Genomic DNA, 14,655 nt, shown 5'->3' with positions numbered 1-14,655 from the left:
TCCACCAATAAGCAAGATGAATTCCCATGAATATTTAAGCTCTCTTGCTAAGTAGTCAGTAATTTTTCAAATCCCCATGATGCCATTTTAATGGCAAGACCTATTTACACTTACTACCTTCAACCCATTCAAGATCAGAACAGAAAGTTTCCCAGCAGTTGCCAACAATGTGATGCATGTCTTCTGCACTCAGTAACATAGATCAAACTGGGATGGTTTGTACTACACCAGAAAGACTTGATCTATGTAATCGTACAGCACACTTTGACAAATGAACCTGCCTCCAACACATTTTCATGCAATGAGCAATGAATCCAACATAGTGCAGACTGAACATTGTTCATTCAAAGGAACAGGAAATGATACAAGGCAGCAGTAATTCCAATGTAATTCTTAAGGCTTATCCTCTTAATAGACTTTCTTTTTGCAAGACATGGTATAGTGCTATAAATATGAAGCATGTAGTTCACACAAACACACAACATAGTCAGTACATGCTAGCACAGCCCACATAGCAGGATAGAAATCAATAATTTTAATTAAATTGGTTTAAATCAAGAAAATTGATTTTTTAACATTTAAACCATAAAAACTTACTTTCCCCCTCTTCACATTCCATTATTTACCATATCTTTCTATTCTTAACAATGCTATGCAATGGATTCAACAAAAAAATTATTTAATTTTCTTCAAAAGAACAATTGAAGTGACACATACATATGTGCAGGGCTTGAAAAATTTTAGAATGTCTCACCAGTCAGTCAAAAGTTTCACCAGTCAGCTTTGCTATTTATTGGGATTGGGAATCACTGATTTATACCCTCAGACTTGGGTTGCTTTATTATCTACATGCCTGTGGGGTCATGAAGCTTGTATTTTGAATGCCTTTCTTTTGTATGTCTCCAGCAAAAATAAAACTAAAAGCAAAAGCACCCGGCGTCTTAAGGAGCCATGGTTCCATCCCACCCCAGGATATGTCCTCATTTAATTGAAATTGGGAGCAGGGAATCTCCATATTTTCCAGCATGGGACTACTCTACATTCTCCTGCAGAGCTATATCTCTATGAGCCACTCAAACTCTCTTCTCACAAGAGGGCAGTTTTCCTTTTGCAATGGGAGGGGGGAGGAGAGGACTGCAGGGATAGAGAGAGAGACAGGCAGAGGGGAAGGAGGCAGGGAGGGAGAGAGCTGTGACTCATCGAGCAGCATTTTTCACTCGTCACAGATGAGTGGACGAGTGCATTTTTCAAGCCCTGCATATGTGTATCACGTCAAATTTTGCAGACTGAACCACACACTTAGCACCAAATGGCTGGAATCCTGTTGGGCATAATTTGATGCAGCTATACCAAGGAGGAAGTGCTATCCATGAAGCACCTCCAACAGCATATGGCACAACTGGTCAAAACAAGAACCGCACCACTAATCAGCAATTGACTTGCACAATCCTTGCTAATGGGGGGGGGATTGCCTGGCACATTTACAACAGCATAACATTCTGTTACGCTTTGAGGAATTGGATTCTGGACACTGCAGCAATTCATAAAAATGTTTCCAGATGTTCAAAAGCATCCACCATATTCCCTTTTCTTGTCTGTCCTTCAAGTTGGTCCCAAACACAAAGCGAGTATCCTTGCAGTTGCATCCATACCTCCTGGATGGACACTTGCCACTGCATCCCATTCTTCTCTGGCTCGTAGAACCTCCGTATTAACACCTACCGAGAAGGAGAGAAGAATGAAACAGCTAATGGTAAACAGTGAAATTACTTCCAGAACAAGTTGCTTGACTTTCTTCTTTAGAAAAAACAAATCAAAACCTCATTCTCTGGTTGATGGGGAAAGTTTCTTTTTCAGTTTACAATTCCCAGACCCCCTCCAGTCTAGCCAATCTTGAAATGTAATTTTTCCAGACCCTGATTGGCCTCTCCACCTGCTCCTACACATACAAAGTATGGATGTATGCTGCAAAGCATTTTTCTAGAACCCCGGCGCACTCTCATGATACAAAGCAATAGAAAGGTGGGACTGTAATGGGACAAGGCGGATCTCTGTCCTCTCTTTGGCTCAGCCTATTACAGCCTTCAGAATGCTGTTCAAGGAAAGTTAAGGAAAAGAGAGGCAGTTAGAGCCAGGGAGTCAGACTGCTGAGAGAGAGTATAGAATAAAGGAGAAGATGATTTGTTTTGAGAGGGTCGTGTGATGTAGACAGAACATTCGGATATAGCATTCAGGGAAAGGTTCAAGAAAACTAACTGAATGCTGTTGGTCAATCAAATTATTATATCTTATTATGGTGTCCTATACTTGCAAATAAGGTGTTCTGTTTCCTGTTTAAGCACTGCCTGACTGAAAGCTGGGAGAATCCAGCCCTACACCTATAAACTAGAAAACACACACAGTCATACCATTTGATTGAGTATCTTTATTTCCTTCAGAAGCCCAGGTTGTCCTCATTTAAGAAATAAGGAAGACCACCAGAGCCCAACATGGCTGCCAAACTGAATGTTTAAACACAGGAATTTTAGCACAAGTTGCAGGAGATTCAGAAATCAGCATTGTCAGTGATAACAAAAACAACAATCTCAGTTGTTTTACTATTCATTGACTGTGTGTCTTTTTCACACATCAAGTTAACTGAACATTTAAAAAATATAAAGAAAAGGGGTCGGGGGGGGCAACTGTGAAAGGCAATATCAGGATACTCCAGTTGGAAAGGGCCAATTGAGACCACCTGCCCCACAGGAGTTGATGGACTGATGCTGAAGACAGTCTTGCTGGAGTATCACTACTGTGAGCTACTTTCAAGACGAAGTAGATTTCTATTCCATTGTTTCCTTCCAAATGTTGCCAGATTTGAGCTTCCATTCTTCCTCACCACTGTCTAACTCTAAGTGGTCAGGGATACACAGCTCTGGCTGTTCCAGGGGGTCATATTCTGCTCCCCAAATCCTCCAAGGGGCTAAACAGACTATAAAAGTGCTTAAACCCCCAAAAGAACAAAACTGGAAGTGATTGGCAGTCCATTTCTGGTTTAAAACATTTGTATTTTTGGGATGTTGGGGGACCTATTTAAGTGCAGTGGGGGTTGCAACCTTCTTAATAGGTGGGCTGCATCTCTTGCAGGTTTGCGGGGGGGGGATGGGGATGGGGAAAGGTTCCAGGGAAGAGCTGAGAAGTCATGGGCTGCAAAAAGGGCCTTGGGGGCACAGGGTCTTTCCTCACTGCCGTCTGTCTTGGCTAGGGCTAGGGAAAGCTGCTGGCCATCAACATCTGTGGAGCCATAAACAACTCCAAGCTAACATTTTCAACATCTCACCCTGCAAAACATTTGAGAGAAAACATAGAACAACTTTTCTAACTATCTTTTCGGGCAAGCTATCTACTCTGAGTGTAGACAGCTTTATTTATTCGAGGCTGAAGATTCTAGTTCAGTTATGCCCTCTCTCTATTTTACTACTGTATTAAAAAACCACAGGGAAATCAGCCAAATGTAAAAAAAAAAAAAAAAATAAAGGCTGAGGCTGAGAGATGCCTGGATTCTGATATGCCAGAATGCTCTCCAGCAAAAAAAAAAAAAAAAAAAAAAAAAAAAAAAAAAAAAAAAAAAAAAAAAAAACAGTTAGGGAACATATTAACCAAGAGGTGAAGTACTGACATGGTAGAAACCATTTTGCATCAACAAAAGAGGAACGATTTCATTTTCATTTCTGTCAAATATAAGTCGGTCTGTTTGTGCTGAGATACTGAGTAAATGATAAAATCATAAATGGGAAATGTTAATATTTGTGGAATCTCCCAAAATATCTACTGGCTGTGTTTTCCCTTTCTAAACTACAGTTTCTTTGTACAGAAATAGCACTGAATCACTTTGTGCTATGAGACAGCCTATTGAAACATAGGTAACATGGACAGCCACCCAGTGTGGTGCAGTGGATAGAGCTATGGACTAGGGCTCTGGAGACCAGGGTTCAAGTCCCTGCTCAGCCATGGAAGCTCACTGGTGGTGTGGAGCTGGTAAAACCACTCCTTAAACATCTCTGAAAGCCCCACTAGGGTTGCTATAACTTGGTCCCAACTTGATGGCATATAATTAAATAACATCTACACAGACGGCAATGGAGAGGGATCCATGGCCCTTCAGACGTTGTCAAACTACAACTCCCATCAGACTACATTCCCATCATCACTCCAGCAACATCTGGAGGGACACAGGGTCCCTATCTCTCACATACTCCTTCACCTAACCAAAAACATGAAACCAGCTAGGATGAAAGTGTGAGGGGAAAGTGTGAGGGCAACAGGAGAAGGGCACAACAGAGGACGAGATGGTTGGACAGTGTCATCGAAGGGACCAACATGAATTTGACCAAACTCCGGGAGGCAGTGGAAGACAGGAGGGCCTGGCATGCTCTGGTCCATGGGGTCATGAAGAGTTGGACACGACTAAACGACAACAACAATGACAACAACCTAGGATGAAAATCGAACAAGACAAGAGGAGCAACCTCTCCTACTGAGAGTGACCTGGCAATTATTCAACAGGGAAGGATGCTCTCAGCACAGAGGGTGGCTACTAATCCCAATGGCAGCTCAGGTGAATCAGCTTTGTAGGTTACATATGTGTGGGGGGGACACTATGGAAAGTACATTTAATTAGAGGATCCTGGGAAGACACTTACATCACAGGGACAACAGAGCAGCCAGAAGCCATGTCAACTTCCCTTTTATGCCTGATAGGATTAGCTACCTGAGCCAGGAGCAACAGCCGGTCAAGGCTGTTCCACCATTCTAGTAACTCTCTGAAATACTTACTTTTGCTAATAGTGAAAGGAGATAAGCAATTAATCTACTTGGGTAGCCAGTTTAATTCTTTAATACAAAATAATTGATTTAACCCGGTCCTTGCTTTCACCTGAAATCAGACTCTTACGGTGATGACTGAGATGTTTGAGGCCAACAAAACTTCATGGCAAAATTGGCAGAAAGCTGTCATTACAGAACAGAAATCGGTCTGAACCATTTTTATTATTTACTTCGTTACTTTTATTATTTATTAACGCTACATTGCAAGGTTCATTGTACACAGTACTCTCTCTCTCTCTCTCTCTCCTTCCCTTTCCATGGACAATGACTCTCTGAAGCAGGTCAGGCTGAGAGACTGAACTGGCCAGAAGTCACACACAGAGTTTCATGGTGAGATGAGAATTCGGCTTGAGGTCTCCTACATCACAGGTTCTTAACCTTTGTTATTCCGATGTTTTTGGACTGCAACTCCCAGAAGCCTTCACCACCAGCTGTGCTGGCTGGGGTTTCTGGGAGTTGCAGTTCAAAAACACCTGAGTAACCAAGGTTAAGAACCACTGTCCTACATCACCCTGAGACAGACTACACATACTTCTGCTATTTATTTATACTCCCCCACCAATACTGTTGGACTGCAACTCCCATGATCCCTCGCCACTGGCCAAGCTGGCTATGACTCATGGGCACCACTGTCCAAAAATATTTGGGAAGCCACAAACACACACTGGGTGGCTGCTTCCATCCGCCCGGCAAGAGCAGAGAGAGATATAGAAAGGAGAGCTTTGTTCCACTGAGAGGAAGCCTAGCTGGCCTTCCTTCTCTCCCCCCGTCTGCCACCTGAAGAAGCTCCCCAGGAAAATGAGAACAATGCTCTCAGCAGGCTGAACAGAGAATGCATTACTGATTTATTTAATGACCCTCCAACGAGCAGGACATGACCTACAATTCCTTGACACCCTCCCTCATCAGAAAACCAAGAAGACTCAAAGTGTAGCCTTCAGTTAAATGGAATCCTACCTGCTTCCCTGCATCCATTAGGAGCCGCCGACAGAGACTGCAGGAGTCCATTCTGCTTCAAGGCGGAAATCTGAAAGAGAGGAATGTCCTCAGAATGCCAGGCTGTGGGTAAATGTTCTCTATTGTTTTGTCACTTTTGCGAATGTGCCTCTAATGCCTCCAGGCTGATATGACGGCTAGACAATGGAACCGCTGGCCCAAACTTCAACTCAAAGCAAGCAACTCTTTCTCCACCAAGGTTCATATTCCTTTGGGAGTGATCTGTTAGGGCCATACACTGTCAGCGAATAAGGCAAGACAAAAATAGGAGAGGCCATCCCTTTTCTCTTCCTTCCCTCCCTCCGCTTGTGTTTCACCAGTGATCAATTCCAGAGGGCTTTTGAAATCAGACTGAAAAATTGCTAAGGGGGGAATACAAATCATCTTATGGATATGACATCAGTACAGATTAATACAATGTGGTTACAAATGCTCTCCAGCCTATTGAACACAGGAGTGTGACAGTGGCAAGGAATGTGAGCCAGAAGGCTTCCACTTGCTAGGTGGGGCTCAACCAAGCCACTCTCTTCTTAAGCCTTAGTTCTCGTGCCTGTAATACCATTCCTATGATCTCTAATGTCTGTTGGTCAGAAGACCAAATGGGGACATGTAAAATGCAGGAGGAAACCAGGTATGAATACATTTGCAGTTTTGTGAATCAGGAGTTTTTCAAAAAGCGAAACATAGCATCACAAGGAGGGGTTTCAGTGAAATAGAGGAACATGAAGGGAGGGACCTGGTAGAAATGTACCTACAGAAGGAACGTGCAAGAGTCATAAATTATAATGAGATTTTGTTTGGGAGAAGGATGTTTTCTATGAACAGAGAGCTTGGAAAAGTTAGTTAACAACTTGATTGATTGGCTGGCTGACTGACTGATTGACTGATTGATTGGACTAGTGATTCCAGAACCTCCGAGTTCTGGAGGCTGAATGAACTGAGCTCTTATTCTTTAGCCAAAATGCTTACAGGACAGCTTACAAAAAACAAGTAGCATGGCAGCCCCTGCTTCAAGACTGCAATATAAATTGAAGACAAGACATTATTAGAATAAAAAGGTTGCTTAGGTAACAGGCTCCTCACAATTATCAGGCAGTACACAGTTATAAAGGCTTCTGAAGTCAGAACTGATATACTACAAATACCTTCATTTCTGATGTTCAGGCCAAAGCTTGAAAGAGTCCCTTCTCTCTGGACTGCAACACACAGAATACCCAGCCAACAGGCCCACTGGTTATTCTGTCCACAGGATTCTGTGAGATGTCATCCCAAAAAGTAACTTTTCCAAACTGTGGCTACCAAGTTACATAGGCTCCTTACTGTGCATGAAATAGTGATGTTTCTGGAGGAAGGAAAACCTAAAAGTCGCTTCTTCCTCTCTCCACTACTTCCACACATCTATCCCACTATACAGCCAGCAATTCCACCCCTCCCCACACCTGATCCCTCTAGCACTGCATAGCACAGGGGATTTTTTTTAACCCTTTCTTCCTTCCCCCAAACACTGGCAGAGCTGCTATCAAGGTCTGGAGCAATGTTTCCCAAAGGGTGCACCTTGGCGCCGGGAAGCGCCGGGAATCCTACCCAGGGGCACCACAGAATCCTCTTCCGGTTTCCCCCTACCTTCTCCTCCTCAACTGTACTTACCGTATTTTTCCATGTATGATACTTTTGTCTAAAATCTTTAGACTAAAGATTGAGGGTCATCTTATACAAGGAGTGGGAAAGGGATCAAAGTGCTGCAGGACTGCTTTGATCCCTGCTTTTTCTTTTTTTTTTTTTGCTAAGCCCACTTTGCAAGCAGAGGGGGAAAGAGGGATCAAAGCACTTTGATCCCTGCTTCCCCCTCCACTTTCTTAGTGGATCAAAGTGGGCTTAGCAAGATGGGGGAAAGCAGGGATCAAAGTGATCCTGCAGCACTTTGATCTGTGCTTTCCTCCTCCACTTCCTAAGCCCCACTTAGATTTCTTAATTTTGGGCTAGAAAAGTGGGGGGTTGCTTATACATGGGGGTGTCTTATACACAGAAAATGTGGTATTTGCAGTTTATCTGGTGTCCTTTTACTTTACTTTTTACTTTTATTGAACGTATACCCCACCCCTCTAGACAAAGTCTACTCAGGGCAGCTTACACGAGTAATAAAACATAATAAAATAACAAACATAATAAAACCTACTAACTAAATAGCTAAAGTCTGTGCATGGAGAGAGGGGGTCCTGGCCCAGTCTTGCCAAAGGACTGGGTTTCCTGATCTCCTGTTCACAAGAGAGCCTCCCCTGCCTCCCCACTCCCTGCAAAAATGCAGGTTCTCCCTTTTTCTGGAAGCTGCTTCCATCATAGAAGTCACTCCACAAGGGTATAGCATAGTATGTGGTTCCATCTAGTGGCCACTCCTGGTAGTACACCTTGGGAAGGTATATGGCTAGGGTTTTTAATTTAATTTCAGGCAGCAGGTAAGTCAAACAGTAGATACTGATCCCATGGATATAGCACTCCTACTGTACTGGGGAGCCACAGCCAGCAGCTAGTAAATCAAGGGAGTCACAAGTCAAAAAAAAAATTGGGAACAAGTGGTCTGGACTATACAGCAACATTTTGTTGCAGGTCTCATTTCTGAAAATAGTCATGCTGTCATCTTGTGGAAAACATAGCATGTGACTCAAACAAGGTAGAGGCGTCTGGCTTGGGAAATGGGCATACAGGCTTTCCTTGATGGGACTACATTTCTCCTGAAATAGCAGGGCCAGAAGTCTGGGTATCTTCAGTCTAATGTTGTCACCTGCTGAAATAATGATCTCGGTTTGTAGCAGTACTTTTCATTCCACTTCAGCTGATTCACAAGCATTCCTGAGCTGGTTGCAAGGATACAGACTATGAGAGTTCTTCATTTGATAACTGTTGTGCATTTTAAGGGGGCTACCTTGGGAGATGACTCAACGCCTTCAATGATCCAGTCCCAATGCAGACCAGGAAATGTGACTGATTCAGCCAGGTAGAACCACATTACTTAAAATTGTAAGCTTCATTGGCTTCTCAACCATTTCCAAGTCTAATTCAAGGTACTGGTGGTTACCTTCAAAGCCCTACCTGGCTTGGGACTCAAACATCTGTATGAGCATCTTTCCTAATATCACCCTTCCTGTGCTTTAAAACAGTCGGGGCAGCCTCTTCCCCAAGGAGGGTTGTTGGACCATACAACCACCAGGAGAGAGCCTCCTCCTCTTGGCCACAGAACACCCACCCCAAGGAAATGGACCTGACATTGCATTTTCTGACAAAACAGACATTCTAAGTCAGCTTATCAAAACCTGGTTTTAAGATTATTATTATTTTTTAAATAAAAACCTTCTGTATTATATTAAGCCTTCCCAAACTACTTTTTGTACTTTGCTCTGACCAGGGGAGGAAAGGCTGGGTGGGTGAGTTATAAAATATTTTACATAAAAAAAAAAATACTAATGTTGTATGTTAAATAGTATCCTCAAGGAACAAAATAAACCACAAGTTTCCTAGCCTAGGACAATGGTTCTCTCTTGAAGGCACACAGCCCATTCATGGGGCAAGGTGTAGATTTATATAGTGGATATCAGAACCAACTTGATAGCATGTTGTTGTTGTTGTTACTGTATATAGTTTCTACTTTTGCTTTTAATTTTGTTGCATTTAAATTTCTTATGCCTTGAGAGTTTTTCTTGAAAAGGTGTCTTAACAAACGTTAATAAACAACAACATACCACAGAAAGGCGAGAAACGAGGAACGAGAATACTCACGTGCACAGATTTATACACTGGATAAGTAATGGCTTGCTGTTCATGCTGGCAGTCCTCTGTGGTACATCGGTTCATACGCTAATGGAAACAATGAAATCAGTCACTGGGGAGTAAATTATCATCTCCAAGACCTGAAGGTTTCTAGGAAGGATCAGAGAACACCACAAAAGCACATTTTCAATAGCTTTTGTCAAATGCTGACTAGAATGGAGACCATTATGGAAGGCATTATCAGATAAAAACAGAAGAAAAAATTTAAAAATAAGGAAGACAAAAACATTGTGGCACCTTAAAGACTAATTGTTATATTTCTATGTGATCTTTTGTGGATAAGTCCACTTCTTCAGACCTTAGGAAAAGGCAGCAATCCTTTAGGCTTTGTGGATACAATTCAATACTGAACATCACTACCTGATCATATAGCTTTGTGGGACTAGAATAAGAGAACTGCAGCACGACCTGACTCCAGACACAAGAAGGCCAAGGAAAGAGAGAAAGAACTTCTGGGTGGATGAAAGTTATCATTCATACAAATGAAAGGAGACATGATTCCCTCATCTTTCATGAGAGTACAGGAAGGAAGAAGGAATGTAGGAATATCAACCAACTGAGCTGGTAGTTGGCAATTAAGTCCAGTCGTGTTTGACTCTGGGGGCCGGTGCTCATCCCCATTTGTAAACCAAAGAGCCGGCGTTTGTAGACGCTTTCTATGATCACGTGGCTGGCATAACTAGACACAGAATGCTGTGACCTTCCCACCGAGGTGGTACCTATTCATCTACTTCCATTTGCACGCTTTTGAACTGCTAGGTTGACAGGAACGGGGACAAGCAATGGGAGCTCATTGGCATCGAACTGCCAATTTTTCAGTTGACAGGCCAGTGGCTCAGTGGTTCAACCCGCAGCGCCACTCTAATTCTTTGCTTCATGTACACTATATTAAAATGCCGTTAAAAGGCTCTGTAAAGTAGGCCTTCATTTTTATTCTGTAACTATACCTGTGGGAAACTGAGGCTCAGAAGGGACAGCTTGCCTAAGAGACTCACCTGATTCACAGTTCAGCTGAGATACAATCTATGGAGTTCCAAACTTCACTGCTGTTCTAACAGGTTAAATTGGAAAATGCATTTATGCTATTGTCATAACATGACCAGCCTCTTTGTTAGAAATGCAAACTGCCTGGATAGCACATTCTGGCATAACACTGTTCCACTATAGACCTTATATACAGCTATACCCTAACTTTCTAAACTGCTGCAGAAATTGAGGAAGTTAGAATTGGTTAGCAGCAGCTGAACCATATAAGCAAGCTATCAGGAAAAGGGATCACAAAGCAGAACTGTGGCTCTCTACTTGCTGTCTGACTGCAATTCCCATCATCCACAGCCAACATAGCCAGTAATGAGGGAGGATGGGAGCAGCTGCTCTCCAAAGTAGAGGACTGCAAGTTCCTCAAATCAAGCCCAATGTGCCCAATGTATAGATACTTACCTAAGAATAAGTCCCTTAATACAGGAGAGCTGTCATCTGAGAAAGCACTCCCAGGGTTCTTGTGAACTGGGTTTTCCAAAAACCACAAAACAGAGCTAAAAACAAGTATTGGGCTTATTCAATAAATTGCTGCCTATCACATAATCTGTACATTGTTATTTTTCTTATGGAAGAGACTGTATTATATGCCCCCTTTATATTTCAATGAGTTGGAGAAGCTGTATGTGTCTCATTCCCTCCCCAGTTCATCCTCACAAGAACCCTGTAAGGTAAGTCAAACTGAGAACAGTGAGCTCAAGGGTCAGCTAGTGAAACATTTTCACACCTCCATGACAATCAGACTCTTTAAGATCCATTTAGTTCAGGTAGATTAGCTTTTTCATCACAAACATGGGAAGTGCAATTCAAGAGATACTACCAGCAACTTCCCTTCCCCTAATCTTGCCCTTTTAGGACTTCCACAGAGGCACAGTATGTGAACAGTTGTACAAGCAAAAATCAGCACGTTGTGGGTTCCAGTCAGGAGGTGTATATCCTTCCTTTTTATAGGTCCTCCCCCTCTCTTTCCGCAAAGACTATGAAGCAGCTGCAGCTTCTCTTACTCTGTTCCTCCTCTGACTAGTGAAGATACCCTAGCCATGGAAGAGGATTTAGCCAAAAAGATGGGGAAACCTACAGTTGCATCAGTGCAAATGAATTTAAATACAGTATATAGGCATTTCCTCCGGGTAACTACACTGGAATTGCCAGGACCTGAATCTCCTCACAAGCCATTTGGAATACATTTGAATAAGAAAGAATTTAATTTTTAAAACTTATTAATGAATCAAATTATCACCTCTTGCAGGTTACACAACTGTTAAGCATTACTGCACATTTTTTTTCCGTAAGTGAAGGAGGAAGAGACTGTTCTAAAGCTGAGAGGGCACTAGATCTGGGGGGGGGGGAGAAGTCTTTTGGCCTGCCAGACATTTTGGCCCCATTGACCCAGAAGCCCCAGCCAGCCCCACAACCACCCCAAGACACACACAGATACAGATCCCTTCTCCCCAGGCACCTAAGGGATTATGGGAACTGTGGTCCAAATTTAGCAGGCGTATCCACAGTTCCCTGCCCTAAACCAATGAGAACTACCCACCTCTGTTGGTGGTCGTCATTAACCCCAGGGACCTCCATAAGGGCTACCCAGCTACCTGCCAACCCCCCCCAACCAACCCCCACCCCCACCCCTACCCACTAGGCCTCCTCATAAGAACGGTCCTAAAGGACTCCCTCTCCCACAGAGGCCCCCCGAGACTAATCAGGGCTGTCCCCCCATCATATAGGCCCCCCCAAGGCCCTCCCGCGATGGCTGTCTTATAGCCCCTCCTGCGAGAACGCCCCCCCCAAGAAGGGCTGCCCACCGCCGCTAATCCTGGCACCCCTTCCTCAGCTGAAAACGCAGCCCCCCCCAGGAGCCCCACAGAAGGGGGGGCTCCGCTGCACGGCTCTGTCCGCCGCCCCCCCCCCACGCCAGTCAACTACATGGGGAGATCCTTCTACCCCCCACAATCGCCACACACGCACAGATACAGAGATCCCTTCTCCCTAGGCACGTATGTGCATAATATACACGTGTTCTCCATTCCCACATTCCCGAGCATGCGCCACGCCCCCCTCGTTCCCGAGCAGCCGCCCCTCCCCACGACCCTTATCCCCCCCCCATAACGCACCCAAGGAGGCGTCATCCCCGAGAAGCCGGACCGAACAACCAGCTCCCCACCCCCATCCCCACCCCCACGCCCCGCCCAGGGTTTTTCCCCCCCTCCAATCGCGGACCGTCGCTCCCGGCTGGAACGCCCACCGCCCGCCAGGCGCATGCGCTCCTCTTGGCATGCCGGGAAGGGTTTTCCAGGGCAGAGATTTTTGCTGCGGCGTTCCTCTGAGCGCGCGCGCGGGGCTCCTGACCGTCCGTCGGGCTGTGTTCGCTGTTATGCTTAAGAATGCAACCCAGATAGAAGAATGGGTGGGGGAAAAATTGTATAAAATGCAAACAGGCCGGGGCCTTCTGCAACTTTGCTCAGAGGTACATGCCTTTGAGTCCAATGGTGAGGGCATGTCAAGGTAGAAAAGCGTGCATAAAGGGGCCTGTGGGTACCCCGGGAGCGTCTTCACGACAGGTGACAAAAAGAGTTCGGAAAACTCGGCCTGGACCGAGAACCTCGCCGGCAGAGTGGGAATTGGGCACAAAACTGGGCTTGTCCTAAATACGTTTGCTGGGAAAGAAGCCCCACGGAACTGGGGAGTGGTGGTGATCTGTTAGTTAAAAAGGACAGAAAAATCAGGTACTACACATCCCATCCTCCCCGGAGGAACGTAGTGAAACGCTGCCCAGGAGGCACGCTCCGCACGTTGCTTAGCAAAAAGCCTTCTCGCCGCTTGGCTGCCTTTCAAGCCCTTCTTCAATCCGTGCGTCCGGAGCGCCCCCCAGCGGCCATCCTTGGAAGGGAGGCGACCTTGGATTCCTTTTGAATGAGCGGAGCCCCTTCGTTTGCATCGTGAGGATGGGACCCAACCTGAATCAGACGCTGCCCGAGAGTCAGTAGCCGGCAGATACAGTGTCCTCCACACATAGAAACTTAACGCGATTAAACTGCTCACTCGCTGACCCTTGAGCTCACCGTTATCAGTTCGACACGTGTTACAGGGTTCCTGTGCAGACGAGCTGGGGAGGGAACGAGACGCGTACACCTTCTCAAACTCCTTGAAATATACAGTAAAGGGGAGTGTATATAGTACAGTCTATATGATTAAAGTAATTCTTACAGGTGGTATGACAGGAGTCCCAAATGCAAATCTCTCTGGTGATGAATGGAGTGGGGCTTTCGGGTGAACTCGGCGGTCCCTCTGGGCGCCCTCTGCTCCACACACCCCGTCTGCCATTCTGAGGATCAGCCACACAATAATGATTTACTGTACAGTATTTCTTAAAATGTTTCACTCTACTTTCTCCTTAAAAAAAAGGAGCCCAAGGCATAATTAAAAACATAATATGAAAAAGCTAAAAACAGTAAATTATTCAAACATTAAAGAAAAATCAATAAGGTTATATTTTTTAAAAATTAGGCATAATGCATTACAAATAACACTTTCAGAAGCAAGCAAAATAAAAACCGTTTATTGTTCCAGAAACAGTCGCCCAAGAAAAACCTGCCTGAAAAATACGGGCGGCGAAGCCGGGGAGGTTTTGCCTGGATGCCCTTGCTTAGATTAGGAGGAGGCGCGTTCCCTCCGGCGCCTTTGTACCTGCTGCCCTTCCCCCGCTGCTAAGTTTGGGGAAGTTTGCCTTTCTGGGACTACATGTCCCAGAACCCCCGCCCCTAACACGGCTAGCGAAAACGGCTTGGGAGCGGGTCTTGAGAAGGGGAGGCTCTCTCTCGAGGAAAGCGGGAGGCTGGCGTTGGCAAGGGATGGCAAGGGAGACCCACGTGTGAAATGGACAGACTCGGAAAGGCAGCCCCAGGCCGGAGTCGGAGGCGTCCGCTGACGCGC

General features: G+C 44.9%; 1 protein-coding gene and 1 long non-coding RNA gene across 7 annotated transcripts in view; one reads left to right on the top strand and one right to left on the bottom strand.

Moving 5' to 3' along the window:
• Positions 1-12,919, bottom strand: part of ELMOD3 (ELMO domain containing 3) — a 42,396-nt gene extending 29,477 nt beyond the window's left edge. For 3 of the 6 annotated variants that reach the window (XR_013538297.1, XM_072979216.2, XM_072979219.2), the window contains exons 1-4: positions 12,837-12,919; positions 9,634-9,711; positions 5,824-5,893; positions 1,653-1,718 (exon numbers count right to left, since the gene is read on the bottom strand). Coding sequence is in view for 5 of the 6 variants with exons in the window: in XM_072979216.2 (XP_072835317.2) it covers positions 1,653-1,718; positions 5,824-5,893; positions 9,634-9,711; positions 12,837-12,851 (229 nt within the window). In the remaining variant the exon portion in view is untranslated. Of the gene's footprint in view, positions 1-1,652; positions 1,719-5,823; positions 5,894-9,633; positions 9,712-10,679; positions 10,743-11,124; positions 11,220-12,836 lie in introns of those variants that run through there. The other 3 variants (XM_078379790.1, XM_072979218.2, XM_020812108.3) reach the window with 3 other exon arrangements.
• Positions 3,563-14,655, top strand: part of LOC144584198 (uncharacterized) — a 465,271-nt gene continuing 454,178 nt past the window's right edge. The window contains exon 1 of the long non-coding RNA XR_013538299.1: positions 3,563-3,621. This is a non-coding gene — a long non-coding RNA (uncharacterized LOC144584198). The remainder of the gene's footprint in view (positions 3,622-14,655) is intronic.

This window comes from Pogona vitticeps, chromosome 8, assembly GCF_051106095.1.
Source record: "Pogona vitticeps strain Pit_001003342236 chromosome 8, PviZW2.1, whole genome shotgun sequence".
NCBI classification, from domain to species: domain Eukaryota; kingdom Metazoa; phylum Chordata; class Lepidosauria; order Squamata; family Agamidae; genus Pogona; species Pogona vitticeps.
Note: the sequence above shows the minus strand (reverse complement) of the source record. Positions and strands in the feature narration are given on the sequence as shown.